Here is a 13139-nt window from a genome sequence, read left to right on the forward strand (position 1 = left end):
CTTTTTGCTTCTTTGCACCCAATAAAATGTTTTTATGTCATTAGTTAATTTCAAGGGTCAATTTTATGATTTTTTTCTCAGAGTTTGGTTTCATAACAGGAGATTTTGGTCCACAGCAACTCAGCTCTCTTCCATCTAAGAAGTTTGAGAGTAAAAGATCACAATTATTCTAAGGCACTTAGGGTACGCTTAGCCAACACTCTTGCCCCTTTCCACGTTACCTATGAGCATTAGGGCTGACAAAGCGACAATGCACTATGCTCAGCTTGCCAACTGCCTACCTGATGGTTTCAAGGTTGTGTTAAATGATTTCTCTTTTGAATAGGAGGTATCAGAGCATGCCATAAAAATTCAATTGTCAAATTCAACAGGACTCAAGTTTGGTTAAATATTGGTGGATAAATGTGAGAATCTGACTAGGAGCCATGAAGTGTCAGCTTCAATCCCTGGCCTCTCTCAGTGGGTTAAGGATCTGGCATTGCTGTGGCTGTGGTGTAGGTCACAGACATGGTTCAGATCCCGAGTGGCTGTGGCTGTGGCGTCAGCCGGCAGCTGTAGCTCTGATTAGACTCTTAGCCTGGGACTCTCCATGTGCTGCAGGTGCAGCCCTGGAAAGACAAAACACAAAACAAAATCAGTCTTTTCTATTTTCTCCATAAACCTAGGCTGAAATGATCCCGAGCCATCCCTGATTTCTCTACTAAGTAAAAAGCTCCCCTCGTGTGCTTTGGTACCTGATACGATTATTTCACATCCTGACTGCTGGCTCTGTGACTCTGTAAATGCTTGGAGGACAGGAATCATGGCTTATTACTTACTGCACTTCATGCCTATGGTATAAATAATTGATGGATTGAGGGAGTTCCCATCATGGCTCAGCAGTAATGCACCTGACTAGTATCCATGAGGACATGGGTTCGATCCCTGGCCTTACTCAGTGGGTTAAGAATCTGGCATTGCTGGGAGCTGTGGTGTAGGTCGCAGACGAAGTTTGAATCTCAGTGCTGTGTCTGTGGTATAGGCCGGCAGCTACAGTTCCATTTGACCCCTAGCCTGGGAATTTCCATATGCCATGGGTGTGGTCATTAAAAAAAAAAAATTTGATGAATTGAAAGGAAAAAGGAACAAAACACTGTTCACTAATTAAAAACCAAGTACTACTTTTATTTGGCTCACTTCTCCATTTATTAGAATAACCACATCTGGAGAGGCACAAAGCACTTAAGTTTTACATGACTACAAAGTTATCACAAATCCCAAACTTTTTAGCCACAGATATTTCACTTACTCCATTTAAAGAAAAAGCTTTCAAAACATCTGAGTTAGCTTCATACACACAGACCCTGAATAAATGGGAACTACAGATTTTTAAATGCTTGTACTTCCTGCTCTAATAATGTCTTCTTTAAATAGAATCCAGCATAAAAGGGATTGAAATATGTAAGGTCATGATGCAAATGCCTTGGAGAGAGAGTGAAATCATTCTGCACAACATGGAAACAGGTGTCGTGTGCACAGAAGGTCTGCAGGGATTCACTGAGCCATCTGGGCCTCCATGGCTTGTGCTGTCCATTCTGGTGCTGTCTGACTGATTTTCTCCAAAAGGTTATTTACTTGGAAACAAAGTGACTGGATCTGTTTGTCCCACGTTGGCAGGGCTTCTCGTGCTTTAAAAAAAAAAAAAAAAAAAAAGGAATAATGTACAAAGTTGAAATAGCTCCTTTGCAACCACAGTGAATGTGAGAAGATACCAGAGTTAAGAAAAGTATCCCACTCACTGGTACGAAGTGCAAAACAGAACCAAAAAACATACACTCAGAGAAACGACTTCTTCCTATTATATCATTATCATTTTACACTCGTGAAAACAAAAAAATCCCAACCAACCAAACCACTTCAACTAAAATAATAAGACAGCTTCGTTGAAGCCAACTCTCATCCCAAATGCTTACTGATTCATGAGACTGCCACCTCCTGGGAAAGTCTCTCTAGGTACACAGTCGAAGCTGTCTCTACTTGACTCTGAAGCATTTTTTAACAATTAAACCCACAACAAAAAAACTCCTAATGTATTCAGCAGGCTTTTCTCTATACCAGCAATATGCAGCTAGATATGAAAACCTAGCAGGAAAATCCCATTCAAAACAGCATCTGGCATTGTCACTGCTGTGATGTGGGTTCGACCCCTGGCCCAGGAACTCCTGCATACTGCAGGCACGGCCAAACACAAACAAACAAAACAAACAAAAACACCCCAGCTCCAACATTTCTAAATACGGGCACAGAATTAATGAGGGATAAAAACTATAAAATCTTAATAAAGGCACAAAATAACTTGAGTAGACACAAATTATATTCCCAGATGGAAAGATGCAGTATCATAAAAATATCAATCCTTTCCTATTGATACATAAGTTTAAAGAAATGTCTAAGACAATACTCATTCTCTCTGTTTTGCTCTCTGAATAAGACAAAATTACTAAAGTTAATGTGGAAGAACTGATGTTTGAGAACAGCCGAAATAATTCCGAAAATAAAAACAGGGGGCAGGGAGTTCCCGTCATGGCGCAGGGGAAACGAATCCGACTAGGAACCATGAGGTTGCAGGTCCGATCCGTGGCCTCGCTCAGTGGGTTAAGGATCTGGCGTTGCCGTGATTGTAATGTAGGCTGTGTAGGTTGCAGAGGCAGCTCGGATCTGGCATTGCTGTGGCTGTGGTGCAGGCTGACAGCTACAGCTCTGATTCCACCCCTAGCCTGGGAACCTCCATATGCTGCAGGTGTGGCCCTGAAAAGGAAAAAAATAAAAAATAAAAAAAACAGGGGCAGGATCACGGTATGTCTATACAATGGAATGTTATTCAGCCTTAAAAATAATGAAGTACTAACTACTTTCTACAACACAAATGAAACTTGAGAAATACCTAGAATAGGCAAATCCACAAAGACAGAATAGAAATTGGTTGCCAGGGACTTAGGAGAGAGGTATGGGGAGTAACTGCTACAGGAGCATGGCATTTCCTTTCGGGAAGCTGAAAAGGTTCGGTAACTAAGCAGAGATGGTGGTTGCATAACATGTAAATACCGAATTTTTCACTTTAAAATGATTAATTTCATGTTATGTGAGTTTCAACTCCATTAAGAAAATAGTAGTGGAGGAAAAGGAGTTGTTTTACCGACAATAAAATTTACTATAAACTTGTTTATTACCTAATAGTGTTACAGATCAGTGGCATTAAATAGAGTATGGAAATAGATCCAAACATACATGTGGAACCTAATATATGCCTAAGATCAGAAAGGATGTTTTATTTAATAAATGGTATTTACATAATTGGCAATCCATCTTTAAAAAAAAAAAAAAAAGACAACTAGACCATGCCTTGAAATTATACACAAAGGGAGCTCCCCTTGTGGTGCAGTGGAAACAAACCCTACTAGTATCCATGAGGATGTGGGTTCGGTTTGCGGCCTCGCTCAGTGGGTCAGGAATCCAGTGTTGCTGCGAGCTGTGGTGCAGGTCACAGACATGGCTCAGATCCCATGTTGCTGTGGCTGTGGCCACGGCCGGCAGCTGCAGCTCTGATTTGACCCCTACCCTGGGAACTTCCATAAGCCGCAAGTGCAGCCCTAAAAAGCAAAGAAAGAAAGAAAAAAAAAAAAACCCACAAAAAGAACTGTGGACAGGTTAAATTTCTAAATATACAACAGTAAATAAAATATTAGAAGTTTTAGGAAAATATTAATTTTATCCCAAAGTACTTTCTTATTAACCAATACAGAAAACAAAAAAGCCATAAAATTTAGATGGAGCATGGCAAAGCATAGTATGAGAAAAAGAATGTATATATGGATGTGTGACTGGGTCACTTTGCTGTACAGTGGAAAACTGATAGAACGCTGTAAACCAACTACAACGGAAAAAATAAATTTAAAATGGACACATTTGGCTACAAGAAAGCTTTCGTATGTGTTTATGCTATGTACTGCCTTACAGAAACACAACTGACAGAATGAGAAAAATATCTACTAAGGCGAGTAACGAACAAAAAGCTGCAGCAAAATGATACTGCGAGGTCTAAAGGAAAGGCATGGAGAGGAAAGGAAAGAAATAGACAAGAAAATTAACATCGGAGTTCCCATTGTGGTGCAGTGGTTAATGAATCAGACTACGAATCATAAGGTTGCGGGTTTGATCCCTGGCCTCAATCAGTGGGTTAACGATCCGGCATTGCCGTGAGCTGTGGTGTAGGTTGCAGACGCGGCTCGGATCTGGCGTTGCTGTGGCTCTGGCGTAGGCCGGTGGCTGCAGCTCCGATTCAACCCCTAGCCTGGGAGCCTCCATATGCCTCGGGAGAGGCCCTAGAAATGGCAAAAAGACAAAAAAAAAAAAAAGTAACATCGGTCACAGAAGAGGACATGCTAATGGCCAATACGTGGAAACTTAGACTCCAGGAGTGCGGAGGAAGCGCACAGTGAAACAAAAACAGAGGACGTCCCCCCATCAATTAAATGACAAAAGATAAACAGAGGAATGTCCAGCTGTTGGGGCTGTCAAGGGGGAGTGGGGAGGGAGCGGGATGGACTGGGAATTTGTTGGGAGTTCGGGATTAATAGATGCAAACTACTACATTTAGAATGTATAAACAAGGTCTACTGCACAGAGAGCCCAGGGACCTATATCCAGTCTCCATGACAGACCATAAAAAAGAATGGATGCACCTGTGTACATGAGTCACTTTGCTATACAGCAGAAATTGGCAAAATATTGTAAATCAGCCACACTTGAATAAAAAGAAACGAAAACAAAGAAAGTTTGTAGAACAGCATGTACTTTAACGTATAGCGGCACTTAAAGTTTTCCTTGGTTGTTACAGCATATTTACCACCGTCACTTTGTAAATCTAAGAAAACTAGAAAGGAAAACATTCAATATGCTTTCAAGATGGTATACGTTAGATTGTCCTTTTACTCGGCGACTCTTCTGCTGCGCTAGTCACACTGGGTTTATTCCCCACTGATTTACTTCCCACTTGTCATGTGCCGGGCACTGGAAACGATGCTGGGTACACCATGGGGAGCAAGAGACACACTATCCCTAGGAAGCTGAGCTTGCAAACAGAAACAGACATTTCGACAAACAGCTACAGAAACGGAGATAATGACGATTGATGCTGGGAGACTTGTCTATCTGCCTCCATCAGTTTAACGGCCGCTGAACAGGAAATGCAACTGTCATTTCCACATGCCCGATACATGGCACATGGTCAAGGAATGGTGAGTAAATGAACGAACTGATACAACAGTAATTCCAGTTTCAAACTTTCCTGCAGTGTAGAAAAAACTACACTGAGTAGATTCATGAAATGAATAAAGGATATTTTAAATTATTTCTTTGGGAAATAAGCTCATTCTGGTAGTAAGATTATGGGTCAAAAGAAACAGCTCCACATTTTTAATCACAAGTATACAACACTACGCTGCCACTTCATTATGACATAAACATGCAAAACTTCTTACTTTCAAAATGGACTATTCCATCAATCTGATCAATAAATCCATTCATACGTCCTTCTGTTATCATTTGCGATGCTATTTTTTCTGCCTGTTTGAAAAGGAAAAACAATAAACTCTCAGATATTTTAATGACCATATCCAGTTATTCACATGTGCTAAGAGAATTGAAAGCTCTTGGTTTTGGAGTTCGCGTCTGGAGCAGCGGCAATGAATCTGACTAGGAACCACAAGGTTGCGGGTTTGATCCTTGGTCTCGATCAGTGGGTTGAAGGATCCGGCGATGCGGTGAGCAGTGGTGTAGGTCCAAGATGCGGCTCGGATCTGGTGTTGCTGTGGCTCTGGCCTAGGCCGGCAGCTGTAGTAATTTCAACCACCCTCACAATCAATGGTAAATCATTCCTGAACAGACTGTGACTAGCATTTATTGTTACACGTATTTTCACTTCCCTCAGTCTCAGCAGGGGATCATACCTTAAAGCCTAAGAAGAAAGCATCTTTTAACAGTAACTGAAGTCTTGGTTTCGAAATTGTTCCACTTCCTTTACTGTGTGAACACGTACATGCAAAGGGATTATGTTGGAAAATTCTAAATTAAAATTTCACTAAAAGATAAAAGGGCATGTGACCAAAACCACACACTACAAGGTCTACGAGTGAGGGGAAAGGCAAGCTGACTGCTTGCTTTACTGGCTCAAAATTGAGAGAATGTTTGTAGAGGGTACCTGAACTACCCTCTAAGTACTGCTGATACTTTGTTGGAATTTTTACATAGTCAACCAAACCCTGTCATGACTAAAAATGAAATTAATTCCCTAAGAATTCAGTCAACTTCTTTCCATCAAGCACAGAAGTTACTCCAGAATAGCTTAGAGTATTACAATAGTGATACTCTAAAGAAAATAGTACAGTCATTCTCCCAAAGAGATGAACTTTTTCACCTTTGAGTGAATCTAGGGCAGAAAAAAGAAGTAAGGCATATATTTGTTAAAAATCAGAAACCATGGTGAAGTGGATTTAAACAGACAATAAACAAAGATATTCTTAAAAAAAGGGGTATCATAACTTGGAACCCCTTTAAGATTTCCATTCCAGGAGTTCCCGTCGTGGCGCAGTGGTTAACGAATCCGACTGGGAACCATGAGGTTACGGGTTCAATCCCTGCCCTTGCTCAGTGGGTTGACGATCCGGCGTTGCCGTGAGCTGTGGTGTAGGTTGCAGACACGGCTCGGATCCCGTGTTGCTGTGGCTCCGGCGTAGGCTGGCAGCTACAGCTCCGATTCAACCCCTAGCCTGGGAACCTCCATATGCCGCAGGAGCGGCCCAAAGAAATAGCAAAAATACAAAAAAAAAAAAAAAAGATTTCCATTCCAGGTCACTTTACCATAAAATACAACAACTTGAAAAAACCCCAAAGACAATTCCAATACAGTATAATTTTAACATCCAAACAATTTCTTCCCATTTACCTGAGGCTTTTTATGTTTATTTTTGTTGCCAATATTTACGAATTACTGTTGTCCCTCGGTACCCATGCAGACTGTTGTCCCTGGAACCCATGGGGTTCCAGAAGCCCCCTAAGACACCAAAATGCTACAGATGCTCAAGTATCTTACATAAAATGCAGTAGTACCATGAATACAGTTGGCCCTCCATATCCATGAGTTTTGCACCTGCAGATATGGAGACCTAACTTTATATATTTTATATTCTTTATACCAATAACTTAGTTCCACAATTCTCTTCTTACGTATTGGAAGCGAGAAAATACCTTAGCTGCGGGAATCTCTAGAAGGGCTCCAAGTTCTTCAAACGTAATATTATTATATAATTTGCTTGCAGACAACAAATTGTGTTCAATGACAGCTCTATCCAAGATGCTGGAACCTGAAATAAAAATGAGTAGGGAGTTAAAATTTTTTTTTTTTTGGCTTTTGTCTTTTTTGTTGTTGTTGCTATTTCTTGGGCCGCTCCTGCGGCATATGGAGGTTCCCAGGCTAGGGGTCTAATCAGAGCTATAGCCAGGGGCCTACGCCAGAGCCTCAGCAACGCAGGATCCGAGCCACGTCTGCGACCTACACCACAGCTCATGGCAATGCCGGATCCATAACCCGCTGAGCAAGGCCAGGGATTGAACCCGTAACCTCATGGTTCCTAGTCGGATTCGTTAACCACTGAACCACAACGGGAACTCCAAATGATGCATCCTTTTAAAAATAATTTCTAGGCATATAATAACTCATAGTCATTGCCTTTTTTCCTATCAAAAATTTAAAAGTAACCCAATGCCTCATTTAATACATTTTGAATAACATATAATGAAACACAAATAACATTTAGAAAATGGGGGGCAAGTAGTTACTAACTAGCTATGGATTTCATCTCATGGGTTTGGGTTTTGTTTCCTGGGACTAGCCATCAGCTTCATTAATTTTTCTTTTCTCGCTGCAAGCATAAACTTTTATAAGCAAGCAGCAGCAAAATAATCATCTAGCCCATTCTGCAAGCTGAATAAGTCAATACACACAGCTCAATGGAAACATTCCTTTGGGCACTTCACAGCACCTTACTCCGAGGCAAATGTGAGAAATCTTTGGAGGCAGGGTCCCTTCATGAGAGATCAGGCCTAGCATCCTCCTTTAAGTGAGGTAACCCAGGGCCTAACAGTTCTGCACCTAAGGCCCCATCCTGAAGGCATTAGACTGCTGGGCTCACCCAATTCTCTTTCTTTTTTTCCAGTTTTATTGAGATATAATTGACATATAATATTGTATTCATTTAAGGTGTACAATATAATGAGTTGATATATGTATACTGTGCAACGATTACCATAAATTTAGTGAACATCCATCATATCACATAATTTTTTTTTCTTGTGGTGAGAACTTTTAAGATCTACTCTCTTAGCAACTTTACAATAGAAAGACCTAAATAAATGGAAAAACACAGAGGACTTAATACTGTTAAGATAGCAATTATTACCCAAATTGATCCACAGATTCAGTACAACCCCTATCAAAATCCCAGCTGGCTTCTTTGTAGAAACTGACAAGCTGATCTTAATATTCATTGGATGGGAGTTCCCTGGTGGTCTAGTGGGAAGACTTAGTACTTTCACTGCTACGGTTTGAGTTCACTCTCTGGTCTGGGAACTGAGATTCCACATCAAGCTGCTGAACGCCTCAGCAAAAAAGAAAAAAAAAAATCATATGGAAATTCAAAGGACCCAAAGAAGCTGAAACAGCTTTGAAAGAGAACAAAGTTGGGGAGTTCCCGTCGTGGCTCAGTGGTTAACGAATCCGACTAGGAACCATGAGGTTGCGGGTTCAATCCCTGACCTCGCTCAGTGGGTTAAGGATCCGGCGTTGCCGTGAGCTGTGGTGTAGGTTGCAGACGCGGCTCGGATCCCGCGTTGCTGTGGCTCTGGCGTAGGCCAGTGGCTACAGCTCTGAATAGACGCCTAGCCTGGGAACCTCCATATGCCACAGGAGCGGCCTTAGAAAAGGCAAAAAGACAAAAAAAAAAAAAGAAAGAAAGAAAGAAAAGTTGGAAGACTTCAACACTTACTACAAAGATATAGCAATCAAGTCAATGTGGTACTGGCACAAAGACAAGCATACAGAATAATGGAATACAATGGAGAGTCCAGAAATTAAATCACAGTCAAATGGCCATCAAGAAGGATGCCAAGGCAATTCAGTGGGGAAATAAGAGTCTTTCCAGCAAACGGTGCTGGAACAACTGGATATTCACATGCAAAACAATAAAGCTGGGCCCCTACTCTACTCCATATACAAAAATTAATTCAAACTGAATCAAAGACCTAAATATAATAGCTACAATTATAAAACAGAGCAAATTTTCATGTCCTTGAACTAGGCAATGGTTTCTCAGATACACCACACTGAAAGCACTAACAACAAAAGAAAAAAACATACATTGGACTTCATCAAAATTAATAACGTTTGGGAGCTCCTTTGTGGCTCAGCGGGTTAAGGATCTGGCCTTGACACTGCTGCAACTCAGGTTACTGCTGTGGCACAGGTTTGATCCATGGCCCAGGAACTTCCACCTGCCTCGGGCACAGCCGAAAGAGAAAATAAAATAAAAGGTTGGAAAATAGTCTGGCAGCTCCTCAAAAGACTAAACATAGAGTTACCATATGACCCAGCGTTTCCACTCCTAGTATACATTCAAGAGAATTAAAAGCCTACGTCCACACAAAAACTTTTACATGAATGCCCACAGTAGCATTATTAGCAGCCAAACAGTGAAAAAAAGCTCCATGTCCATCAAATGATGAAGAACTAAAGTGTGGCACCAGAATGCTATTTGGCAATAAAGGTGAACGACGTACTGATATACGCTACAACTCTGATGAACCTTGAGAGCATCGCGCTAAGTTAAAGAAGCCAAGAACAAACGGTCATACATTGCATGACCTTTCCATTTATATGAAATGCCCAGAACAATAAACTCCATAGGGCAGAAAGTAGATTAGTAGTAATACTGTAAAACTCTGGGAAGATACTAAAAGCCATCGGCTTGCAACAACCACCAAAACACGATGTCTCCAGATGGCCAGCCTGCGGTTGTAAGGACAGTAAACAAAGATGTCTAAGAATGACAAATAAGGAAAGCAATAAGAAGAAAACACCTGTCCTAAACACATAGACACAATTTGTCTTGCGAGAGAAACCTGAAAAAATGTGCATTCTAGAGATCCTAGTGAGTAGCCCTCATTTTAGAAAAAAATTATCTGATTGATTATATATTTTCTTTTTCTTCATCGCCAGAAAGTTCAAAGTCAAATCTGAAGCTCAACTATATCAATTCTGGAAACTTATTTACCTAGCTTTTAATTTGTTTGTCAGACATCTTCTTGCAAAATAATTTAAAGCTGCTCAGAATACACAGAAGACAAGAAAACTTTAAGTGAAAAACAAGAATAGCAACAATCAAAACACACACATAACAAGTGGGCTGCTTCAAGTTAATTTTTCAAGCTTTCTAGCAGCCCACCAAATTAAAAAAACAATCAGTTTGCCAACTCATAGGGTTTGAATAAGATAGAAATCAATCGCTCAGGAGAACAAACAACTAATCCTAAGACTGCAAAGAATTTTCCTGAGGAGCCGCATAAAGAATATCAGATAGAAAAAATATCTGCGTTGCACAGAAAGATAATAACTAACAGATTTGCTTCTTAAGAACAATTAAATGAAAGAAATTCAATAGGAGGTCAATATAATTGTCTCAAAGATCTGGCTTAATTCAGGGCAGTAAGACTGGTGAGATCTACACCTTTCAGCCAAATCTCACACAAATAATTCTTCACAGCTAGATTCTCTTCAACACAGGATGACAGTGAATCCAAGGCAATGAGTTGGACCGAGCTACGTGTTTGTCTCGACTTTTTCCACGTGTCTGACAGCCTACACGTCCGTATGTTCATCACTGTGTTTTACCGCTGTGTACACTAAAGTTTTAAAGTAGCTATGCTTATCTCAACATAGATAAACACACATGAAAATACCTGATGTTATGAACAAGTATCTATCAAAAAATCCTTTCCCAGCAAAGGCATCTGACTTAAGCAAATACTAGGAAACATGACACCAAGTTCTATTCTTACTGGAAAAACTTCCCCCTAAGCAACCCTGGGCAGGCTACCGGGCCAAATTTTGCTCTAAAATAGGACTGGATAATTATGTTCTGTTACAAACTGATATTTAAGATTAATTAAGGTACTTATCAAATAGTTTGAGTTTTTAAAAAACCAGGCACTATAAGCCTAGAATATAATTCTTCTACCTAAGGTTTCCAAAAACCGTTTTATTCCACAAAATGCTTTCCAATAGGGCTATTCTTATACTTGAAACACAAATCTGTGTATGATATTCACCTCCAGTCAATATAATATTCCTTTGTTACCAGGTATTACATAAAAAAATTACAGAACGATATCAAGAGGCTCCAAACGTCACACACATTCCACCAGTGGCCTCCACCAATTAACCACCACACGCTTAGAAGATGCGAGCATTACCGTCAGCCGTGGTCGCCTTCTGGTGCGGCATCAGCATGGCAGCAAATTCTTGAAGCTGATTTCCTCTGATGATCCTATCCAGGTACATTTTCTCTAAGATCCCATAAGCAGCAAGTTGCTGGCACCTTTCATCCTTAAAGAGAGTAGCTAGCATCCGAGAACGCTGCTGTCCTAAGGGAAATAAATAAGCATCAAATACGCCCACAATCTATTTTTTTAATGAAAAACCTTTCTTACGACCCCATTTTTGCCTCCTAAAATATACAGTTTATTCTTATGTGTACTGGAATGGTCCATAAAATTACTGCTGGCACTGAGTCCGTGAAAATTCAACTGCTGCTCCTGGAGGAAAGAAAGGGTTAGGTTCCTATGAGCCTCTGGTCGCGCAATTTGTGTATTTCTCTTCAAAGGCACCTTATTTAACACATACTGTTAATTCATTAACATCGAACTCATGGCCTACGCTGTAACTCACGCCAAACTGAAGCTTATCTAACATAAGACGTATTTCCTCCATAAGGAACGTCGCAGACTTCTCACACCCAAGGACACAAGACAGTTCTTCAGCACTATGCTGAGGGGCCATTTCAGACAGCAAAATCATCAACAAAATGCATGAAAATGTAAAACACGTGGTATTAAATAGACCTTTCAAAAAGGATACTTGTTTGAGAGCTGAAACAAGGCAGATCATTGCCTTGTTCAGCCCCAGCTGGGAAAATATACAGAGAGACTCAAATTTTTTTGTGCTCTGCACACATCTGCAAATGACTGTAAAAGCATCTAGAGTGTTGACTTGGGGTGACAAATTTTAGTTAAGTAGGCAAATCTGCAAATACAGAATCTGTTAATGACGGGGATCAACTGTACATTCATTTGTGAAGACGATGACACAGTCCTCTCTTCACTGTCCAACAGGGACTGGTTCCAAGACGAAAAATTAAAACAAACAAACAGAGTCAAACATCCAAGAATGTTCATAGCAGTGCCATCACCAATAGCCAATAGGAAACTACCTGAAGGCAACAAGAATAAACAAATTGTGGGGGATAGTCATGTAATAGGTAGGATAAACGTAACAATGAAGAAATTATGTAACAATATGGATAAATTTCATAAAATTGAGCAAAAGAAACAAGAGTATATATACTCTATGATTTAATTTGTATAAATATAAGAAGCATGAAAAACTAATACATACTAAGGCCTGCTCCTAGAGGAAGGAGGGTGGTTTGGGGGCTAATGGTTAGGAGAAAGCAGGGCAGGAGCTTTCAGGGTGCTGGCAATATTTTGTTTCTTGTTCTGAACACTGATTACATTGTTTGTGACAATTTATCAAATTGTAAACTTTTGATATGTACAGTCTTCTGTACACTATACACACAGAAAAATAAGCAGAAAAAAATCCAATGATATTTGAAAAGAAGAAAGGAGGAAAAGGGAAATAAAATAGAAAGTTCTTGAAGAACCATAGCTAATCAATGCAGAAGAATTGGTAATTCACCAGTTACCATTTCCATTTTATATTACACATACAATGGCTAATCCAGACAAGGGTTACTAATAAGTATTAAACT

General features: G+C 40.2%; 1 protein-coding gene across 2 annotated transcripts in view; it reads right to left on the bottom strand.

Moving 5' to 3' along the window:
- Window positions 1-1143: 1143 nt before the first annotated feature.
- COPS4 (COP9 signalosome subunit 4) overlaps window positions 1144-13139 on the bottom strand; it is a 34455-nt gene continuing 22459 nt past the window's right edge. Inside the window, exons 7-10 of one of the 2 annotated variants that reach the window (XM_047798366.1) lie at window positions 11563-11733; window positions 7285-7400; window positions 5520-5604; window positions 1144-1667 (exon numbers count right to left, since the gene is read on the bottom strand). In XM_047798366.1, the coding sequence (XP_047654322.1) occupies window positions 1534-1667; window positions 5520-5604; window positions 7285-7400; window positions 11563-11733 (506 nt within the window). In that variant the 3' untranslated portion in view covers window positions 1144-1533. The remainder of the gene's footprint in view (window positions 1668-5519; window positions 5605-7284; window positions 7401-11562; window positions 11734-13139) is intronic. The other variant, XM_047798367.1, reaches the window with a different exon arrangement.

The sequence above is a fragment of the Phacochoerus africanus genome, chromosome 10, assembly GCF_016906955.1.
Source record: "Phacochoerus africanus isolate WHEZ1 chromosome 10, ROS_Pafr_v1, whole genome shotgun sequence".
In the NCBI taxonomy this organism is placed as follows: domain Eukaryota; kingdom Metazoa; phylum Chordata; class Mammalia; order Artiodactyla; family Suidae; genus Phacochoerus; species Phacochoerus africanus.